The sequence below is a fragment of the Mesoplodon mirus genome (genome assembly GCF_964341445.2).
Source record: "Mesoplodon mirus genome assembly, chromosome: 8".
NCBI lineage: Eukaryota > Metazoa > Chordata > Mammalia > Artiodactyla > Ziphiidae > Mesoplodon > Mesoplodon mirus.
The window spans coordinates 76763581-76788122 of NC_138984.1; the positions used below are offsets into that span (position 1 = coordinate 76763581).

Genomic DNA, 24542 nt, shown 5'->3' on the forward strand with positions numbered 1-24542 from the left:
TGCATATTTTTCCTACAAAAAGGACTATATTTTTTGAGAGATGGCAGTCTGAAGGATATATTCGTATTTTTCTTTGAAGGTGATGTTAAAGCACAAGAAATGTATGTTGTCTTTTATTTCCCTTTTCCCCTCCTTACTGCCTTTCTAACATGGGTGAGCCCTAGCCCTTAGTCTCTGGAGCCTTTTATTCCTTTACTTTATGTGGGACTGTCAATAAGCATACCAGTTGTGTTGCTTTCAGTTGTCTACTAGAGGGGAATCTGAAGTCATTTGCTCATTTTATGTTGGCTGACAGAGTAGCCACTAGATAGGATTGGTACTCTGAGTTGGTTATCTGACCAGTGACCCAGAGATGCTAGTATCTTGTAGCTCATTAATAGTCCCTGAAGAGTTCAGTTTTTAAGTTCACTGTTTATTCGTCACCTATAATTCTAGAAATACTATCATAGAGGAGTATCAAAATTCTAGGCATAGTGTCATTTTTTTAAAGAGATAATATTCAGTATAACTGTTACATTTTTTCTTTATTTTATTTAGGAGTTTTCCTAGGGAAATATGTCTTTAAAGGTCTCTCCCTAATTTCCTGTTGGCATTTTCATATGCCAAATGTCTGTGGATACCAAATTTATAATTCTGATTTGATTTTGGGGGTGGCTTTTTTCTAACTTTAACATTGTATTGCAGTAGCAGTATTCTGCTTAGTTTACTGGTCAGGTTGAGTGCTACAAGAAGCAAACGCCAAAATGAGATTCAATCTGTCTGACTGTGCGGAAGGAGAAAGAGAAAGTAGGATTGGGTAGGAAGAGCGCCAGACTGCAGCACGTTCCTAAGAAAGTTTCAGCCAGGCTGTTGGGGAGTCCTTGAGACAGTTGTCCTTTAGGAGAAGACCTTATTTGGCAGGAATGGCTAGGTTTGTAGTACCCCTGCTGTGCTCAGACATTGGCTGGGAGTAGCCCAAGGGAGGTTTGACCTGGGGTGAACCCCCAGAGGATCCAAAGTGTAGCATCTGGAGTTTGTGAGTCAGCTATGCTCTCTACAGTAGGTTCTATTGAAAGGAGATCTGAGCTAGGCAAGTCCATGAGCGCCACAGTTAAAAACACTGAGAACTATAGTGGTAGGTACACACATTTATTTCGTTTAATCTTATCATTAAATGGTGTCATTCATGAGCAAATGGAGACATTGAGAAGTTAAATAACAGTTATCTTAGCTCAATAACTAGCAAGTGTTAGAACCAGAATTCTAACTAAGGCAGGCTTCTGACTGCAGAGTGTCTTAAGCATTTAAATACCTGTACCATACTGAGTACATGCATACACTGTAAAAATTTTGCTAAATTTATTTTATGACATAACTATATTCTTTGTAGAAAGTTTCATGAATCTAAAAATGTTTAATTACCTTTCACCATACTAGTTTTTAGAGATCAATTTGTTTTTATTAAAGTATATATATCCAAAACGGTGGCTTTACTGTTTGAATTTTGATGCATGTCTTCACTTGTCAAAAAAAGTACGTTATGCTAGTTATACTCTATCCCCTTTTCTCCCAATATATTGAAGTTGTACTACAGATCTCTAGCTACAATAAGCAATTCTCCAAGGATGAAGAAAGAAAATGTACATACACATAGGAATTTCTTTTCCAGAGCTAAAATTGACATTTTATAAATAATTTCCATGTTGCAAAGTTGAGACTAAGAAATCACAGCAATTCAGTGATATGCATTTGGCATGAGTCAGTTTTAGTTCTTAGTGCTTTTCATTGGAAATGGCATAAAAAGTAAGATTTCTTTGAATTTTTTATGCCGTGGGCTTACAAGAGACATAAGATGTTTTTCTCTTATAGATGCCTGGCAGTGCACGGCAGCAGAAGTAACGAACTGGTCACAAACCCCAGCAGTACTTCCCAGGTCACATGCACCCTTAATTTTTAAAGAATCTAGAAACAACCTAAGCAGTTGATAACAGGTCATTTCTAGGTGATAAAGGGTATTTGATTTCCACACCTAGCATTTTTATAGTCATTTAGAGACTTATTTATGGTGGTGGGTTTATATGTGTTTAAATATGTAACCTAACTGGTCACTGAATTGTAACTTTTTTCTTTTCTTGATGTTTGACATTGATTTTGAGGTCTGAATTTTTTTTTCAAGCTTTTTTTCTTCCAGCTCATTTTATATATAAACACTTCCCATAGTCATTGACTTCAATATAAGGGCAGCTGGGAATGCCAAAGGCAGCTACTGTTAAACAAAAAAGGAGAGGGGGGTGGGGAGGGAGATAAATTATGAAGTACAGTATCTACTGCCAGAAGTGCTTGTGCATTTTTCTTTCAAACACCTTTGTATTAAATTAATTTTACAAGCTTTACTTAAAAATTAGTCTCCTTTGAATGTAAAAATTGGGAACCATACATTGGTGCTTTAGAAATTTAGTCTAGTCTTTCAGTGACCTAGCAGTTGATATGAAAACATGAATTTAAAAATAAATAGCATATTGGATAAACTGTACTATACTCATGAAAGAAGCCAAAAAATTATGGATTAAACTGAATTTGAAAATAATTACAGTTTTGTGTCCTAAACCAGATTCGTTGTTAAAATGAAATGATAGGTCTTTGACCCTTGGGTGTGCTTGGAATAAATGTGGAACGCAGTATTGTTTTTAAAACTATTTTGCTTTTATAAGCTAAGACAGATGTACAAAAAAGATGCAGTTTTTATTTTGTATTGGCAGCTTCCAAATATTTAGTATCTATTTCCAAGAATTGCAATTAGTAAAGCAACCATGGTACTGAAATCTGCACATCCCACAAGCTAATTATATTTGCAAGGTCAGAGTGAATACATATTTTCAGGAAAATAAAGGGTTATATAAATATGTGTCTTCTACTTGGCTGTTATATCACAGTTTGTTGATCTGGGGTATAATGTGTACAATTCACAAATTTGTCTGATAACAGAAAGTGGTGTGTGATTGTGTTTATTTTACTAACCAGTATATTCACAGCAATCACTTCCAAATATCTCTCCAGTAAAGATGTGTTAATTACAAAACAGACAAGGTCTTCTATTATATTAAAGCTACTAACAAGAAGACAGCAGGAATCACACATGTAAATAGCATCATCAACCCCTATTTTAGTCCTCTGTTTTGATCTGTGAGTTGCGCATAGACCAAAGGTGCTATTAAAGACTGAGTGTATGAAATAGGCAGCATTATATGAACAAAATTTATTCAACAAGAAAACAGACCTTTAACATGAATTTAACAAGCCTGAGAAATTATAAACTATCATATGCTGCAGATTCATGCAGTGATAATAAACAAAAAAGGAAAGTAAGAGGTTTCCCTAAGCTAGCCAAACTGCTAATGGTTTTGTTATAAGCTGTCTACTGTTGCAGTGACCTCTGAAAAGTCTCAAGGCACTTGTACCAGAAAAAATTAAATGGTCAGGCCAGTGAATAGAGATTCAATGTGGTGCGTAGGACTGCAGCATGGAAAGGAATTATAAAATTCTATCTTCATATTCCTGAAAATATTCGTCATACTTTAGCTTGGAAGTTTTTGTTAGTACATATTAAGGGGTAGTTTTTGTGCAAAGTTTTTTGGCTAAATTACTTTTTGGATTTATAACCTTATAAGACATAAGCTGAACTGGTTTAATGTATATATACTTTAAAACAAACCATTTAGAAAATTCATATAGCCCCCAAAAATGAATTTTTCCCCTGCCCCCCCCATACCTTAATTAATCCTTGGGGGTTCTTTGTTCAGTATATTGTATCTAAGATTTCTGTTCTCATCCATGGAGTGACCACTTTGCTGTCATTCTGTTGCATCATGCTGTAACTTCATAAACATGGAGAAACGCCTTCAGCCTATACACACCTCCAAGTGCTCACCAAGACTTTTTCTTGAATCTTACTGTGGCATAATTAACACCTTCTTCACCCATTGCTCATTAGTGCACTGGACATTAATGAGTCTATTTTGATAGGTTGCTCTAAAGGAGAAACCCACTTATTCTCACAGCACAAAAAGCAATTATAAAATTGTACAGAAATTAAAATGTAGACTATATTGCCATATTTATATTTTTATTGTGTACTAAATCTAATTTTGGTCTGCAGGTTGTTGAACATGTTAGTTTCCTTAAGACAGTTGCTATAGTGATGGCAGCAAATTCCTTTACTCTTGGTGTAAAGTGTTCATTTTCTATTGGCTTTTTCATATTGCTACTCAGAAATCGTCATTCTAAACATTTCGTTTCATATAGGCCATCATTTACTAGTTGAACAGTATATTAAATTCTTGAATTTTTCTCTTAATTTTAAATAGAATTAAAATTTCTAAATTTCAGATTGTTTTTAATTGATCATGATATCTCTTTAGCTGGTATTTTCATTTCACTTTTATGAAGTTTCACACCTGTTTATAATATTCCAGAGAAATATTACAGAGATTTTTTTGTGTGTAAAATAGCTGGTCTCCTAGTTTGAAAGCATTCAGTATAAAAAAGATATTTTGTGATATATTGTGGAATTTTCATAGTTTTGTAGAAGTGTTCTTTTTCTACAAATGATACTGAAATCTTTAAATGGAATCCAAGTATTCTAAAAACAATTGGACCAAAATGATGCTTTGCTCTTAAATATTTACTGCTATTGGTTAGGGAAGCAATTCTTAATTTTGTATTTATTTAAGTTGTACATCTGTCTATCAAAATGGTCTCTTTTCCCTTCTTTAGCCTACATTTTACCTTATTTTTATGTGCTTTTTAGTAGAAAATTTTACTTCTCTATGTTTTTAAACAATTGTTTGAAATTATTTATGATAATATCTGATTAAAGCATGTTTGATAGTAGTACTTATTACTTTATGAAAATGTGATTAGAAAAAAATTTAAGTATAAGCAAGAGGTATAAACCTAGGCCATATTTATTTATACATAATTGTGAAAGTTAAGTCTGGATTACAGTTACTGTATAAAAAGAAAAAAGTTTTCACAAACTATTAAATCATGCATGTTCTGGGGATACTTGGTTTTATTTTAAGGCAAGAGGAATCTTTGGGGAAATTCAAACTGTTAGAAATAAAAGCAAAATTCAAAGTTTTGGGGTGGGGGGGGATTGCCGGAGTAGACAGAGGCCTTAGATTGAGTCATTTGTCATAGTGCTTTGGTGTAAGTTTGTATTCATTAGTACCGTTGACCCTTCATGGCAGCTTTTTAGAAAGGGTGATTTTTCCTTTCTTTCTTTCTTTAAATCTTATTCTTTAGCATATAGCATTTAGTAATACTTATTACAGATTTTTCAGACTTGATTAGATTCCAGTTGGCTTATTTTGGAAATAAATTTTTTTAATCCCTTAGTATCCTCAAACAATAATTATACAAATGAGAAACAGTCTAGTAGACAATAGCTTTTAAAACATTGATAAATCTCAGTTGTTTAGCACTTTTAAAGGCAAATCTAGAAATAACTATTTCCCTGCTTTAAGATATTTTTATGTGAAGAATGTATTGAGTTTATTCTCTAGGTAATTGATTTACATTCCCTGGAAGAGGCATCTGTCTTAAGATCCCCAGTTCTTTACATAAAACTTAACAACATTTAAAAGCTTTAACAAGTTCTTTCAAATCCATGATAATGAACAGAGAAAAGCATTCGGATAGTATGTGATTCTTGTTAAATCTCTTAATATATGAGCTAAAAGATGATTTTTATCATGTAAGAATTTGAAGTGTTTCTCTACAGAAATATTGAGTACACCTAGGAAAAAGAGGATACCTATTGTTATTTCTTTACTATGAACTTAGGGCTGTATCATTCTATACCATGTTCCTGGATTAAAGCACGGATGACCTTGGTTTTCTTGTATTGTGCCTCGTATTCTTGACAGTGGCTTGGACATTTAAGGCCATCAGACAAGGTACAAAGTCTTTTATAGTCACAAGAAGTAAAAGGTATCTGACTAGAAGAGAATACGTGGAGCAAGTGCCTTGCTGGTTGTAATTTTGTTGTCATTTCAAGTACTGTGGTAGTATAATTGATGTGACAGGGCTGGGCTTTAGATGTGGTCCCTTAGCTTGTGCTCACTTTCAGTTTTAGTTTCTCTTTGTCATTCATTTTGATTAGGTAAAATTTAGGTGACAGACATATGCATACCAATGAAGGCTGTTTGGTGTAAGTTTAGTAATGATGTATTTCAATAATAAAGATGCAAAGTTAATATTTTCCTTTACTGCTTCATGAAAATTGCAATAATTGGTGTCACCTTACATTACAAGATAGAGGGTGGTGTGCTGATGGCGCAGTCAGCAGGAGGTTCTTTTTTATTAATATTATAATTAAATGATTTTCTGGAAATAGGCCAGAAACAGATGCAAGTTGATCATGCCTTGTCCAGTGTTGCTTGGCACCATCACTTGCTTTTTAAAAAAGAAATGACCTGACACCTTGTTTTTACAGGTTGTTATTGATGCCTTCAGATTGATCAATGCTAATATGATGGTCTTAGGACATGAACCAAGACAAACAACCTCAAATCTGGGTCACCTAAACAAGCCATCTATCCAGGTAATGCCTGTATTTGATAATGTGTTAAAACTGTTTTACATTTTAAAAGCCTGTTATAAATGACCATTTTAAGATCCAGTACTTAGCATTTTAATTTGTTTTGCAATTAATTTTTCTTGTGCTTTAAGAGGAGATTATGGAAATAGTGTTGCAAAAGTTAGATTTGCTCACATATGAGTCTGCTTTCAGTGAAGTCTTTAAACTTTCCTGATGTAGTTTGAGGACACCCTTTTGGGGGGCATAGTAGAGCCTTAATCTTGAGAGTACCTTACAGCTTTGCATGGTTAACACTGTAGTAAAGGACTCATAGGGGTTTTAGGTGGAGTGCGTTAGGTATCATGGTATCATTATTGATTTGGTTAGTAGACATTTCTTACAGTAGTAAATAATGGTAAATTATTGTATACTTTAAGAGGTCCCCAGAAGCAGTTCCTAAATAGTACTTAAATATTTTTACCTTTTTCTTTTTTTCTTTTTTTGCCTTAATCCCTACTTTTAAAACAAATCATACAAAACACAACTACATATTTCTTTTGATTAGAGTTTATATCTTGTTCTTTCTAGTGATGTCAACCACCATTATTACAGTTATTCAGACACTTAATATCCTCCTGAGTGATTAATGTTTTCTTTGTATCATCCACATGCTTCATTGTTTTTACACAGATCTTTATTGTCTGCAAAAATTATTTTAAATGTGTTTTTAAATGCACCACAACCTGTGTCTATATAGTTAATTGCTTCTCTGAAGATTAATTAAAAGGACAGAAATACCGTGTTTGGTTAAATAGAACACATAGGACAGAGACATCGTAGTAGCTATTGCTGCTCCCCTTCTGAAACCTTGCTCTGGCATATGATAGTCTCTGGGGAGTTGTGGCTTTGACAGTTAACCATGGTTAAGCTTGGTTATACTTTGATAACTTTATACTTTTAGATGCTTACTTTTTCAGCAGTCACTCATCTCAAATCTTCATCAAAGTGAAAAAGTTTTCTCAAAGGATTGAGGTGTGTTCCTTTTGAAAAAATTACTTAGAAGCCAGGGAAAACTGCAAAGTATAGTGAGTATGAAATAAGCTACTAGTGTTTTTGACTGGGTACAGACAAGCCCATGCTTGCATGTTCCAAGAGAATATATTATTGGACCTGTTTAGCCTGTGATAATGACCTTTCTTATAACCCCCATAGCATCATACTGCTTCATTATTTTTTTGCAAATATTATTTTTTTTGTTAAGTAGCATCTCACAGTCTAAGATCATTGTGATTACTGCATGGTGTGTTTCTGCCAGAAGTTTTTACTAATTGCAAGTCAACAGCCACCTGTTGCAGATTTCATCTTTTAAATTTAAACACTGGTTTTTAACCTTAAAATTGGAGTTGATTAAATAATTAAAATCTGTTTCTTTCTACATCAGTCCAGTTTGTATTTTTACCTTATAGTCTGTAATTTAAGGTGAACCTTATGAAGCAGGTTGCAAACCAAAGTTAAAAGGACCTGTGTATATAACAGCTACAGCATCATTGTTTTCCATTTCATTTTAGTTTGTTTTGGCTTCCAATTAAAATCTGTATATATATTTATTTCACAGTTTTTATAGCGCCCATCAGGAAGACATCTATCTGGGTGCTTTACAGTTTTGAGACAATTCCAATACTGAAACACTCAAATGGGATCAAGCCAAAAAGTGATGGAACAAAGGCACACCTTAAAACAATTTCTTAGTTTTCTAAGACAAGCTAGAAAGAAAGCAACCCAGAAGAACTTGAAGTGAATGGTGATATTCATGATAGAATTTTAAGATGTGTTAGCAGAATCTTTACCTCAGGGATCAGAAGCCTTTCAGAAAGGCCATGCCTTTTATTTTGAAGGAAAGTTAGTTTGTATTTAGAGGGATCTTGTTCCTAAAGCAGCTTATTACTGGTAGGAATAGGAACCTAACAGGTACCATCAGCACTCACGTGGGTGGTTACTAATGCTTTTCTAACACTGATTTTTTTACTATCATACTTAAAGTAGGGGGGAAATATTAGGGTTATGCTGTAGACTACTATTTAATATATTGAGGAAAGTTCAAAATATGTTAAGAAAAAGGTTATAAAATCACATATGCAAGTTCTCCTTTTTGAAAATATATATTTTATAAACTGTGCCCATATATTTACAATATATTAGTATTGATTACCTTTAGGTTGTAGGATTATTGCATTTTTTTTCTTGTTCTTCCTTCTCCATATTTCTTAAACTTTCTACAATGAAACATCTATTGCTTTTAGAAAATGTTATTTTTAAAGCACTAATAACAACGTTGAAGTATCTGCCACAAGGCAAAGCTAATAGACAAAGTTTATGTGAACCTTCATGTTTTAAATGAGAAGTCATTAATAATCCTGATAGAGAGGGAAGAGTATAATGCCTGTACTATAGACTTTTCTATTAATATATGTGACTTTGTATTATTTTGTACGTGGAACATTTGACCATTATTGTCAAATGTATAGAATTGAGAGTTAGCAAGCATTTATTTTAGTAACTAAAAATGTAAAGCTATCCCACTAAAAATTGTTCAACAACATTTCAAATGCTTTAAGGGCCACAGTGTATATGAAGACTGGTTGTCAACTGAATGGAAATTTAGTAACTGTTGATGCATAGATGCATTATACTAGGGTTATGAGCCCCTAAGTGTAGCCCTGAGCACAACTGCATTGTCTAACACAGTTAAACTATTTGAAAAACATTGTTTTCGGTAGTTGTTAAACAGTTATAAAATAGTTGTACCAGAAGGAACCATTGTGATGATTTTGTAGGTGAGGAAACTGAGGCCCAGCAAGTTTGTGATTTGCCTAGCTTATCCACTGAGTTACTGTAGGAACTAGTACATAACCAGAGCTCCTCATTCTTTTATACTGTATTTGGAAGTTTCATTAATTCATTAATTTTGGCATAGATAATGTATATATACAGCTCAAAATTCAAAAGGTATGAAAAGGTATTTAGCAAAAATTCTTTTCTTCTTTTGCCATTTGTGACCCACTTCTCCACCCTAAAGGGAACAAAGCACATGTTTTGTTTCTTTTCAGAGCTATTATATTTATATAAAGAAAGATTCATTTTAAAGTATGATTTACTGGATTATATTTAGCACCACATTTTCAGTTTATTAATGTAAAATAATTTAAGGCAAACATATATCTTTAGATCTAAGTAAATATGCCTTTTTTAAGAGCATGAAACTTTTTTAACCTATCAAGAACCTATAAATAGGTTATTACATAGTTCATAAGTTGTATATTTTATAATATGCCTGCTTTTCCACAGCAGTGAGCAAATGGAGTTATAACTTCTAACCTCTTCTCGGTAGTCTGGACAATGCCAATGAAGTATTATTTCACCGTAATGATTATTTGTGTGCTTTTCTTTGAATTTGTCATACCAACAAAATTATAAAGCTCTACTCTAAAGATTAGCTTAAAGAAACATAGAAATAACCTGGAAGTTAATCAGTGGGATCTCAAAACTCTGCTTTGTCTAGTTCCTCCTCCAAACCACTCTTTGTCTAGAATAAATAGCATCTTAGACCGATAGTACCAACCTAGGAAGAACTTCCTTCTTTGAAAGGTTGGCAGCCTTTGAGCAAAGAAAACAAGGGTCAGGATATCCAAGAAGCAAATAAGCTAAGTCCTGTTAGTAATTCCAAAAAGTATTGTCCCAGAAACAGTGCTCTAAAAGGTGGCTAGCTTCCCGGGTCAGCCACTGAAATATTATTTAGCCCACAATATAAACACTATAGAATAGAACCATGCTTTTTAACAGTGCTTCTATGAGAAACTGTTGTAGATTTCAAATAATTAATGAATGAGCTTCAGGACAATAACCTGTTTTAATGAAGAATTACCTAAATTTTCCTAAATTCATCATATGTTTGTTAGGTGTAAATTTAAAAGTTAAGCATTGATGTTTTGAGAAATTTCCTGATTATGTAACTCCTTTGTCTGCCTGACATACTATGGCATTTGCTAGTATGTTGTGTTTAATTTGCAATTTGACCCTGTCAAAAGGCTAGTCTCCCCCTTGGTAAAGCTAATCTTATACTTGGTGTATGCTGTCACAACTTGTAATTCAATGTCAACTAGAATGGGGAATTTGAGAGAATTTATTTTTCACTGAGCTAAATAAAAGAGCCTGTGCCTTTGGGTTCATATGGAAGGAGGACTGTACATGGCCAGTTTACCTATGATTTGGGATGAATGTACTTGGGGGCACACAGCAAGTGAGTAAGTGAAATTGGGAAATGGCTTGAGGATATCATTTGATTTAAATTTATATTTGTTTTATTATTGTCCCTGCTAATCTTTCATGCTGCCTGTTAGTTGTACTACTTTCATCTAAATAATGTAATTAAAAATCAAGTAGGTAGTGCCTTCAAGTTCCAAACTGTATATTTCAGCAGTACGGTTAATCTCCAAAATGTGGACCTATCTGTGTGCCCATTTGTCTGACTTCTGTATCTCTTGGCCATACCTGTTATTAGCTTTATGGCCACTATGTAGAATTATATAGTTGGAGCACTGCATAAAGGTGATTGGATGAGAGGGCAGTTGGCACCTGAAATCTAGCCTAGACTTTGCCCTCCAGCCAGGCTGAGTTTGCTTGGTGCACTGGGCACCTTTTTTTCTAATTCTTCCACCCAGAGGATGCACTTCCTAATTTGCATAAAGGTGAGTACAGATTAAGGGAGGCACTGATTAGATCCACTTTTTTTTTTTTTTTGCGGTACGCGGGCCTCTCACTGTTGTGGCCTCTCCCGTTGCGGAGCACAGGCTCCGGACGCGCAGGCTCAGCAGCCATGGCTCACAAGCACAGCCGCTCCGCGGCATGTGGGATCTTCCCGGACCGGGGCACGAACCCGTGTCCCCTGCATCGGCAGGCGGACTCTCAACCACTGCGCCACCAGGGAAGCCCTAGATCCACTTTTTGATCCACACAGTACAGCATATCTAGGCACTGAAATTTAATTCACTATTCCTGATTATTATTGAAATGAATAAGGATTTAATAGGTACTCCTAGTACTTTAATTTCATATAACAACCACTTTATTATAGCAGATGTTAGGAATATAAGAGTGGATTGTTATAGTACATACCTAAAATGGGTTAGTATTTGGTGGGGTGATTTTTGCTAGCAAAGTTTAAAAATAAGACTATGCTTTGTTTTAATTCTGATCCCTGAAGTATGAAGACTTAATTTAAGAATTTCCTAAGATACATTGTAGCATAGTATGATAGAAAAAACGTGGGCTTTGGAGTCAGAAAAACTTGGGTTCAAATCCCAGCTTTGCCTTTTTATTAGGTATAAACTAGGACAAATTGAGATTTGTGTCTTATTTCCTCATCTGTCAAAATACAAATGGAACCAGCCTACCTTACTGGGTTGTTGTGAAGATTAGAAGACTTATTGTGTAAAGCAGGTGCAGGTGCTCATCAAATGTTTCCTTTCCACCTCTTCTTCTTCTACCTCAACACCTTAAGACTACATTGTAAAAATCCAGTTATTAGTGTGGTGGTTGTTTTAGTTAGCTTTATCTTTAGATTCCTGAGAGTTAACCCCAAAGCCCTTTTTGTTTTTGTACTTGAAGATATGTCCAAGGTGTATTTCTGTACTTTAATGTCTTAGAAGGCTGATAGAGGGGTCCACAGAAACTGTTCTGGACCTCATTTGAACCTATGTAGCTAGAGTTAGACATTTGTGCAGCTGTGAATGGATTACAGCACATGCAGGATTATTGTTTCTTAATAAAGCCATGCCATTAGCTTCAGTTTTTATGATGATTTGACTGTCTTGGCGATCAAGTACAGTGGAAAAAATTCTGCTTAGTGAGATTGCCTGAGACTGGACCCACTAAAAAACAAACTCCCTTTCGCTAATTTGGAGACATATGCAGACACGTTATTTTTAATATATTAGAACTGAATTAAGAAAAACGGAAACTCCAGATTAATGTTGTGGGTGAAGGAATAATTATATGGCTTTTTAGGCTTTTCTTTTGAAATAAGAAAGAGCCCCCTATGTAGATAATCATAAAATCAGACTTAATAAATTATGTATTATTTATAAATTATGAATAATTAATTTATAGGTTAGATTATGGTGAGGTCAAATCATATCTCTGACTCTGAGCAAGGCTACTAAAACTGTTGAATTTATGCGGCTCTATGTCATGTTTTAAAGAATGTGTGCCCTGTACCTCTAAATCTCACTTCTAAACTCGTAGCTGAGAAAAATATAGTTTAACATTTATTTAGGATAAAAAGCTATTTTTAGAAGATGGTAAAGTATTGTCTACAGGATACGTCAACAGTTTCAAACAGTTATATTTATTTTATTAGATGAAAAATACTAATTTGTCCTTCTTCTAATCATTTATCTATATAGGCATTAATTCATGGACTAAACAGACATTATTACTCCATTACTATTAACTATCGGAAAAATGAACTGGAACAGAAGGTAAGCTTAAATTTTTATCTTAGAGGCGGAAAAATATCTATTTCAAACAATTTAAACTATTACCTGGTATATTTGAATTTAAATTGTTGACCTCTTTCATTGATGCGTTCAAATATTTTTTCATTCCTGATGAATTGCAGCATAAAGGAATATTTTATTGGACAAATTGAGAGACATTTTACCTTATTGGTAGGCCCTAAAACAGGAGAGGAATTAGGAAACAAACATTCCAGTTTGGTTTTATGATAAATTATAAAAATCTTTCTTCTAGTTCTGCGATTTTTCTGATTAATTTATCTTCTCCAAGAAAATGGCCTTTTGTTACTAAATTGCTAAATAAATAGCTTTCTAGATTTGAAAGGAATAAATTAGATTGTAATTGCGTAGTGCTTTTTAAAAAAGTACCATGGTTACCTAGGATAAACTAAAGGTGATTCAAAAGGGAAATGCATTTTAAGGGTTTTCAGATATTTAGATCTAAATTTTTATACCTTTTTATAGTAATCAAATTTGATTACTTTAAAAATTACCTAGCGTCTTGGTAGATTAGCATTCTTTAGTTTCTACTATTTTAGGATTATTTCAAGAACAGTTTTTCTCTCAACTAATTCGAAATATTTAAGTCTGCCTATTACTTTTTGAAATTACAATCTGAACTGCTTTTTTTCTTTATTATTACAATTAGTCATCCTCCAAAAAGCTTCTTGTATTTCTCTCTGAGAAAGACTTAAAAAAATTTGAAAGAACGTGAGTACTATTGACAGCCCCTAAGCTTTGATTTCTACGTGCACTCTGAAGTCCAAACATAAGTAATCTGTAGTAAACAAGACCTTTCTTACTAGTTGAAAGTGTTCCCCACAAAGTTACCCTAGAAGGGATTCTAGTGCATATGGTGTATGGGAGTGGAGTAAGAGGGCTCTCCATACTACTCCCTCTTTCAACCAGATCATCTCCATTTTCAGTCTTATTTATATATTGTGGGCAGAATGTGCTGTATAAGATTTTCTGAAGTTTGATAAACAATTGTTTTAAAAGTTCGAAGCCACCAGTAAACTCACTCAAAGGTCCTAGGTGCTTGAGCCTGGTTTTGAGTGAGGGGCTGCAGGGAACCAGTTCTTCCTTGACCTGAGGGGAGACACAGAGCCATAAAGCTCTCTTCCATCTGCTTGCTTTCGTCCCAGAGTTTATATCAGCTGTGGTGGATTTAGTTGATAGCTTGAAGTACATTTTCAACACTTATTTTAATTTTATGTAGAATAGGTACAGGCTGTGGGATAAAAGGGTACCACTCAGACATAAACTGAAAAATTCATTCAGATACATAAATATTTTATCATTCTGACACCCAACTATTTGGAAATATCCATCTAATTACATCAATTTTCTTTTTCTTTTTTTCCTTTTTTCCTTTATGGTACTCCCTAAACTTAGCCACCATCCTTGGTATAAAAAACACACATATAGGGCTTCCCTGGTGGTGCAGTGGTTGAGAGTCCGCCTGCCAATGCAGGGGACACGGGTTCGTGCCCCGGTCCGGGAAGATCCCACATGCCACAGAGAGGCTGGGCCCATGAGCCATGGCCGCTGAGCCTGCGCGTCCGGAGCCTGTGCTCCGTCCGCAACGGGAGAGGCCACAACAGTGAGAGGCCCGCGTATGGCACAAAAACAAAACAAAACAAAAAAAACACACACATATAAATACTTACATAAATTAATTAATATTATATTTATGTTCCTAGTATAGCTCAGTTCAGGTGCTTTCTTGATACCCAAAGCCCTGCCTTTACTCTTATCTCACCAACCTGTATACTTAACTCCAAGTGTTACCTGAGGGGCCCAATCCAATCTTTGTCCAGGTATGGTAGAATTATTCTGCTGCTCTGTGGGAACTTTCTTTGTTTGCTTTTGAAGTGTAGAAAAATCCAATTCTCAACACTTTAATTATAGGTAGCTTTATAGCATAGGTAGTTGCAGCTGCACCAAAATTTCCTGAGGATGTATTTTCTAAAACACTGTCACTGGCGAAGATGGGAAGCAATCCAAGAAATTCGGGTTACATGTGCGGGAGTTTTCCAGTTTTTTTCCAAACTACTCTTGCCTCCATGGGCCCTAGGAGGGGCATGGAGGATTATGGATCTTTTGTGTCTTGAAAATTCTCATAGGTGATTTTGACATGCAGCTTATTCTCCAGCATAAGGAAAGCTTTGTACCACTTTTAGCTGCAAACCTCTAAACAAATAATTGTTCTAAACTAAACTCATACACTTCCGACTGTGTCTTTAGATCCTCATAGCTTGTGGATCTCACTTAAAGTATACTGGTTCTCATAGCAAAAGAACAATAGTCATTCTGTAGGTACCATTTTTATTTCACATTGCATAATTTTATCAATCGTTTAGAAAACTCTTCTTATTCAATGATTATCCTCAACTGAAGGACATTATTTATAGAGTAGGACTTTTAAGAAAAACTGTCTTAAGACTCTGAACTTGAAAACTTATGAGCTTCGAAGAATATGTATTCAGAATTAGGAGTCCAGTTTGAGAAATAATGAACTAAGGTGTTTAGTTCCATGATCACTACTAATAGGGTCTGATCCCAGTTTGCTGATGTGACTGCAAAGTGGATGGATCTGTGATTTCCTTCCCAGTTTTACGACTTTTCATTCTGGTATAAAGAAGTTTAAATTTTTAAAATTATAGATGGAATATTAGAATCTGAAGAAAACTTAAAGATTATCTAATACAAACCTTCAGTTCATAGATATGTAAACAGGGACTCAGAAGGATTGACATAGTCATTCAGTAAATGGAGGCATTTACCTCCTTATCTCGGCATTTGAGAGCTGGGCTATATGAACTATTAGAAATCCTGTGTGTAACATAGTAGTTTCATTCATTCAACACATGCTTATTTAGTATTTGCTGTGATTAGATTATGATCTAGATTCTAGACTCTAGACCTTGGTGATCTTGAAATAAACAGAGCAGAGTCCTTGCCTTGATTTCTCTTTAATGGGAGAGAAATGCACTAAACAAGAAAACAAAAATTTCAGCTGTTTATAGTGTTATAAAAATAGTAAAGCAAGTTAAGGAAAGAAAGATGTTTAGATAGTATGGGGTGGCTTTATTATATAGTGGTGAGGAATGGCAGCTATCTCTAAGGAAGTGAGAAATGTAAGCCATACAAAGATAAGAAAAATAGCCTTTGAGGCAAAGGGACAGCAAATGCAAAGGCCATGAGTTGGAGTATTCCTTAGATTTTATTAATATAAATTTAGGAGGATACTTATTAGAGTTTATTTAAATTAATAAAATTAAACTTAAATTCATTAATCCAAAAGTTGTTTGTAAAGTTGTTTCTCAAGACAAAGGAAATTTCCTCAATACAGGAAAATAATTAATTTTTCTTTATATTTTTTAGATGTTGTTAAATTTGCATAAGAAGAGTTGGATGGAAGGTTTGACACTTCAGGACTACAGTGAACACTGTAAACACAATGAATCAGTGGTAAAAGAGATGTTGGAATTAGCCAAAAATTACAATAAGGTAAAAACTTACTTTCAACATTTATTTCTTATAATCTTTGGAATATATATGATTAGATACCAGGCATTGTATAAATATAAATAGTTAAGAGTAGAGTGGCCTATTTTGTAGACCAGATAGTAAATATTTTAGGCTTTATAAGCCATCCAGTTTGTTGCAACTGCTCAACTCTGCCGTTATAGTGTAAAAGTAGCCACAGACAATACGTAAAGGGATGAGTGAGGCTATGTCCTAGTAAAACATTATTTACTAAAACAGGCAGTTGGCTAGATTTGACCCATGGCCTATAGTTTGCCAGCCCCTGTTGTAAATAGCTTTACAGTTGAAATCTCTTCATTATTCAGAGGACTTTTTCTTGGAAGGGAAGGAGGAGCAAGGAGATGTGAACAACAACAGCAGCATTTAATACTTGATAACATATAACTTATTTTATGAACTTCTCTGTTTTTCATTTAATACGTATTTATTGAAAACCTGCTGTATGCCAGGTGCTGGGGATATGGTAAAAAATAAGACCTATCCTCATGGAATGTATTTTCTGGAAGGGGAAACAAAGTAAACAAATAAACACAACATAATACATTGTAATTAGTGCTGTGAAGACAATAAACAGGATGATGTAAAGAGTAGCACAGGGAGACCATTTCATATGAGGACATAAAAAAAGTTATATTTTTCACAATCTCCTGAAAATATTTATTGTATGCTAAAGTATATGCGGCCATGATAGCATTTTGTTTATAGATTCATGTTCTTTTACAATTCTGAAATTAAGAGAATACTTGAACAAGACTAAAATGTATCTTCTGTATTATATCAGTTTCCTAGCATTGCTACCACAAACTACCATATGGGTGACTTAAAACAACAAATTTATTCCCTCACAATTCTGAAGCTAGAAGTCCAAAATCAAGGTATTGATAGGGCCATGCTCCCTGTGAAGCCTCTAGTGGGGAGGATCCTTCTTTTTCTTTTCTAGCTTCTCTTGGTCCCCAGGCATTCCTTGGCTTATGGCAGCATAACTCTAATCTCTAACCAGGGTTATGATTTCAATGTATCCTTTTAGGGGGGACATGATTCAACTCATGTATTTTTCAACTTTTTTGACCAAAACCCATATAAAGAATAGATTTTACATTTGACCCAGTACCTGCAAATGTATATGTATGTGTGTATATATATTGCAACAAAAGTTTTATGAAACAGTATTTGCCCTTATTACAAGTGGTTATATTCTATTTTCTTTCTCATTTGACTCAATTTCATACTGTTTCAGTTATATACATACATATTATATACATCGACATATGGTTTGTAACCTATTAATGGGTTGAAAACCTGCAATTTTTAAAACATGTATACATACTATACAGTGTTATGCTTACAGATATTTATTGAATATCTTCTGTACAATTTGCAGTGGAAAACAGGGATCCTTCCTTCATTTTTAGGAAAACAGGGGCATTAAGAAAAGTTCATAACCAGAGTACTTGACCAAAATTTGTGTGTTTGATAACACCTTAGTATTCAGATTGTCCACAGACCAGCTTGGGATCTTGTTAGAAATGCAGGTCTTCGACCTACTACATCAGAATCAACATTTTAACAAGATTTCCAAGAGATTTGTGTACTCATTCAAGTTAGAAGTTAGAGAACACTGCCATAGAGAAGTCCATGTGAAGTCCTGTAGAAGTTCAAAGGCTTTTGCTTTCAGATGGTACAGACCCAGGATGCTGTCTTTAGAGAATAACATTTGAACTGGACCTTAAAGCATGGATAAGATTTGGACATACAAAGGAATATTACCCTAGGCCAACTGAACATCACGAGCAAGACTAGGAGACAGAAAAGCAAGGGCATCTTTAGGAAACTGTGTTTGGCTAGAGTACATGAGAAGGGTGTACATAAAAGGGTGAATAGTGGGGAATAAAGTTTTGTTTTGTTTTGTTTTGTTTTGTTTTTGCGGTACGCGGGCCTCTCACTGTTGTGGCCTCTCCCGTTGCGGAGCACAGGCTCCGGACGCACAGGCTCAGCGGCCATGGCTCACGGGCCCAGCTGCTCCGCGGCATGCGGGATCTTCCCGGACCGGGGCACGAACCTGCGTCCCCTGCATCGGCAGGCGGACTCTCAACCACTGCGCCACCAGTGAAGCCCGGGAATAAAGATTTTTAAAGTTACTGAAGTCAAGTAACAGAGTTTGGAAAATCAGAATAGAGTTATTTTTGATCAGGGGCATGGTATACCCAGAACCTGACTTTAGAAACATAATTTGACAAGGCTATAGAAGAAAGAGTGTTGTAAGAGGAGATTTGAAGTGGAGATTCTATATTTAGGAGGAGCTTGCTATTACCCAAACAAAAGGTACTAAGTGTATGAATTACTGTAGTGGCAGTGGGAAGGGAGGTATCAATAGACTAATAAAATAAAACGTGGTGTCAGTTGGATAGATAAAGTAAAAGAAGAAGGAATCAAAGATGAGTTAAAGGTCTCCTGCCTAGGTGAACAGAAGTATGTTGGTACCGTTAACATTTCCAATTTAAGTAGAAGTAGAAAGATTGAGAAAGAAGATAAAGAGATTAAACAAGCAGGGAATTCCCTGGCAGTCCAATGGTTAGAACTCTGCCTTTCACTGCCGAGGGTGCAGGTTCAACCCCTGGTCGGGGAACTAAGATCCCACAAATCATGGCTTGGCCAAAAAAAAAAAAAAAAGTTTAAACAAGCAGTTTACTATGTGGGACTAAAAATTAATGGTGGGGGCTAGAGCTTTTGGAGACAGTTAAAGTTGATATTGGTTGTCACACCAAAAAAGTAATATTTTACTTTTTAAATTAAACACATCTTACAAAATAAATATTAACCAAGAGACAGTGTATAAGATTTGCCAAGTGTTAACAACAAGTCTTTTGAGAGAACTGAGCTTTGAAAAAATGTTGATGGGCCCATACAAGCTAAATTCCAGCAGAATTAAGTTTGGCTTTGAGGAGCATGCCCTGATTTATATGTAGTGTTCCAGCTGGAAATTCCCATTGCTTCTAGATTGTAGGGAAAATATCTATATATTTAATCTTTCTAGTGTATGCTTTCATGCTGTGGAGATTAAAGAGAAAAAAATAGTTTATCATATTTAAAACAGTTAACCTTTTATAAATTAACCTTTAAAGAAATTTAAGTTATTATTCAGCGGACTGTAGGAATGGTTTTCATTTCTCTGTAACATTACAAGTTTAAGTAAATTCTTATTGGTACTACTGCCAGGAAATAACCTATTTATGGTTACTGCTGCCCATCCACAGAAGTTTTTGCTATTTTACAGTTTTAAAAAATCTCTGAAGTACTCAAAAATTTGTAAGGTTTGGTTATAAAGTGAAAACAATGTATAAGCTGTGATATGAAGGAGTCCAAATTTGGGGCTGTAATTCCCTCTGTGATTGAAAGAGAATGTGGTGGAGTTTTTAGTAACACTTAAAATATAAAAAGAAAGGCCCATACAACCAGTTCTTCATAGTATTCTTTTTAATTGGTTGGTGTTTTAAACTAAGGTAATTACTGTTAGGTGCCAGTTAGCTCCTAAAGCGAAAGAAGGTTAGAAAATAATTAAATTCCTTTGTACCAACTTTTTGATTTTAAGTCTAAAGTCCACGCAGACATTCCGGTTGATTATTAGTCATTGATTTCTCTAGTTACTGAACTTTAGCACCCACAACTCTTTTATTCCAAATCTCCTAGTTTATTCGTGCCAAGATGCATCAATATTTTAATATTGATAACATTTGATTGGATATTTGTAAATGAATCTGCCAGTGAAAAAATGAATTGTAAAAGACTTTTTTAAGAATAGCATAGACACATAAAAATTTGCTTTGTTTTCAAGCATGTAGCCCTATAAATTCAGAGATCTGACAGTTTACTTTTCAGGTAGAAAAACTGCCTACTTAGTAACCTGAAAGAAGGTTTGGATGCAACTTTTATGGAATTACATATAAAATATTTAATTATATGATTACATTTGGTTTATCAAAATAGCTGTATTAAATAAGAAGGTCTTGTTTTGTGCTAGTGCAATAAGATAAGAAAAACAAAATAAGATATAAATATTGGGAAACCAGGCCAGATTATCATTGTTTAAGTATGATAGGATATGTTTGTAATCTAGCATAGAAATACATGAAACTAAACTAGAATACTATTAGAACTATTATGATTGAGAATTACGTAGCCATGCAGTTACATAGGCTGAAACCAGTTGAAAAATATAAAAGGCAAATCAGTTTACAGAAGCATCCAAAATTACAAAGTATTTAGGAATAACTACCATAAAAAATGTAAATGTATAAATATGTATATATGACTTCTTTGAAAAATACTAAAAACATTTGTGAATAAATTCCCGTTTCCAAAAAGGAATACTCAGTATTTGTAAAGCTGTGGTCAAGCTTCCCAAAGGTTACTTTAGTGCTAGTAAGAATATCAGTGAGCTTTTAAATTTTGATAGCTTGATAGTAAAGTTTACCTGCAATAAAAATAACATTTATTGAATGCTTATTAGGAGTCAGACTGGCAGAAAATATTTGTACCTATAACACAGAAAAGGCTAGTATCCAAAAAGTACATAACAGACAAAGAATTCCTATAAAATATAAAGAAACGATAATAAATTGGACAACAGAGCTGGAAAATTCACTGAAGATGAATGGCATATAAACATGAAAAAGAGTTCAACCTTATTAAGTATTCAAAGAAAAAAGTTAAAAGCATAAGTAGATTTTTTTTTTCTTTTCAAATTAAAAAAAATGGTTTGGGAGAATGCGCCACTAGTGGGAAAATAAAAAAGTGATATATGACATTCTTGAAGGCCATCTCCCGTTTTATCTTTAAATTTTAAGTGCATATAACTCTTTAAGCCAACGTATTCTCTTTTAAGCATTTATTATGAAGAATGAAATTCTACAAGTACCAACTTAGAGAAATATTTAAAACTTGATGTTATGTGTGTAAAATGAAATTGTGTAACAATATGAAAAGTCCCTACTATGTTACCTTCCCTCCATTTTTCAATGATGTCTCTCTGTCTCACATATATCTCAACGTATTATGCTGTTAACAGTGTCACCTCTCAGGTGGAAGGTAGGGGAATTTTATACTTTATGTAAATCCTGGATTCTTTTTAGTTTTTGCACTAAGCAGGTGTTATTTATATCTAAGATTGTGTTAGCTTGAGGTAGCAATGGCTTAAACAGGATAGGAATGTACATCTCTTGCAATTCAAGGCCATGTGAAACTTTGAAGTTACTACATTCATATACCCAGATATCTTCATCTTTTGCTCCACTTTCCTTGTATTGGCTTCCATCATTTAGATCTCCTCATGATTCATGGTGATTGCTAAAGCTTTAGCCATCCCATCTGAGTTCCAAGCAACAGGAAAAAATGCAAGGGGCAAAAGAGAGAGACCTCTCAGCTAAATCAATTCCTTTTCAGGATCCTTTCTATAAGTCCCACCCAGCACTTCTGCTTATATCTCATTGGCAGAACTTAATCAAGTGGCATACTTTGCTTTGAGAAAGGCTATATAGTCTTCTACCTGGGAGCATTACTGCCTTTAATAAAATTGGAGCTATATTATAAAAGAAGAAAAAGAAGATGTGTATTAGGTAGGCAACTAGCAGTAGACTCTGCCATAGAAATTTTTTTCAACAGTCTAAACTACAGTTTCTATTATACATACACACACTTGTATGGGCACACACATGATCTTTATTTTATATCTCTAGTTTACATATAATTACATTTTAAAATTGGATTCCTTATAATATTTTTAGAAAGAATTTACATATTCTGGGTCACTTAATAAATCATGGGTTTGGCATTATTCAGGATGTGTCATTAAAAAGTAATGAATTCCCGGGCTTCCCTGGTGGCGCAGTGGTTGAGAGTCCGCCTGCCGATGCAGGGGACACGGGTTCGTGCCCCAGTCCGGGAAGATCCCACATGCCACGGAGCGTCTAGGTCCGTGAGCCATGGCCACTGAGCCTGCGCATCCGGAGCCTGTGCTTCGCAACGGGAGAGGCCACAACAGTGAGAGGCCCACGTACAGCAAAAAAAAAAAAAAAAAAGTAATGATTTCCCGAATTGCCATGAATGTTGCTTTGAGGTCTTTGGAGATAGATAAGACTATATTTAAGTCACAGTTTCATTGCTTATTGGCTGTGTGGCTGTATGTGTCCCCATCATTCGTTGGGCACACTCCTTTTTTGTATATTACATATTGCATTATAATTTGAGATTTACAGGCAGGTAAAGTAAAACCCAAATGCAAGCTTCTTGAAGAGCAAGAACTGTCTTACTCATAGTGAGTACTTAATAGTTATTTACTGAATGTATAAAATGATGAAAATTCTACTGTTGAGGACATGCATAGAATGTACTAGAGCGTTATAAGCACTTTCAAAAGGAGAGTTAGAAAAAAAATTTATAGTAGAAGTATTGCTGGAATTAACATATAGGAGATAGTGCCTAATTTCTTTATGTAAAATGTAGATTACTTCACTGGGATGTTTTAAGGATTCAGTAAATTAATATGTACATGTTAATGTTTAATTACTAATGGTTGTAGGGAACCCAATTTTTTGTTCTCCATGTTCACACCTGTAATACTTTCTCAGATAGTTTTCTAATTGTTTCATGTTTGTTAATTTTGCTTTCCCAAGTATGTTTTATAAAAGCCGTTTCTTTAAACTTATTCTGTATCCCCATAACCCATAATGTGATTTTCAGTTATATAGTCAATGCATTAACTTTTTATGAAAATCAAGAAAGAACTAAAATGCCTATATTACATTCACTAGCAGTTTATGCAGAGATTGTTTACTGGTGAAAAAATATACCATATAGGTGATTTTACAAAGCATGTGCTTAAATGGAAGCATGGCATGTTAAGAGTGAACACTGCAAACATATCAAAGGGAAAAAAAGAAGCCCAAGGAATGGAATAGATATGACATATAAAGTGAAATAGAGGCATGGTGTCATGAAAGCAGAGGTTAAAGGATTAGAAGAGAAAAGGGGTATTGGAAAAGGTGTTCAGAAAGTTCAAGTAAACTGGGTCCATTGGAATTTGCCAGGTGGAGATCCTTAAAAGAGTATTCATGAAGTGCTAAGGGTCCAATCCATGTTTGTTAGAAGGTAAATAAAATGGTAGAATTTGAAACACAGATTTTCCATTTGAGAAATTTGACCATTACCAGGAAAAAGATAATGAGGTTAATGGCTTTAGTAAAAGCCTCTTTAAGATAGGGGGTACATCTGAGGGGATTATGATAACATAACAGACCAAATTCCAGGAATTTCTTAGAACTGTGCAGACCGTGCATGATGGGATAGCCATCTGGGGGTCTTTGTTGATAAACTGTTAAAAACGTTTCTAGTGTGAATAGCCACAAACATTTTCAGTGCTTTTTTGTTGGTTGAGTAAACCGAAGAGCACGAATGCAAAAGCAAAATTTGATGCCAAATCACAGAAGTTGCCATAAACACAGAAGTTCCCCTAGTAAGGACACTGCCTGTGCCTGAATTTCATTTGTTTCTGCTGCTACCATTTCTTAATTTTTCCTGGTGACTAGCCAGATTAGAGCTATGAATGAAGGCAAACTGGTCTTGCCCAGATGATAGATGAGATAAAGGTAACCTAGGTAGGTGGAGAAAATATTTAGGGGTTTAATGTGATGATCTGGTCTATCTCAGAATGTAAGAGATGTGCTTACTCTTTTGTCATGGGGGTTTGCAACCTTAGTATATGCCTAAATCTACAGCTGCTCCTCATTTTCCAGATGGCATCTATGGCTGGGAGTACTTTTTACCATCTGCACTTCTCAAAGAGTTTGTGAACTCTCTCTTTTAAT

At 34.6% G+C, this 24542-nt stretch overlaps 1 protein-coding gene across 1 annotated transcript in view; it reads left to right on the forward strand.

Moving 5' to 3' along the window:
* PSMD14 (proteasome 26S subunit, non-ATPase 14) overlaps window positions 1-24542 on the forward strand; it is a 92391-nt gene that overhangs the window by 62856 nt on the left and 4993 nt on the right. The window contains exons 8-10 of the mRNA XM_082630766.1: window positions 6476-6583; window positions 13021-13095; window positions 16519-16644. Coding sequence (XP_082486892.1) covers window positions 6476-6583; window positions 13021-13095; window positions 16519-16644 — 309 coding nt within the window. The remainder of the gene's footprint in view (window positions 1-6475; window positions 6584-13020; window positions 13096-16518; window positions 16645-24542) is intronic.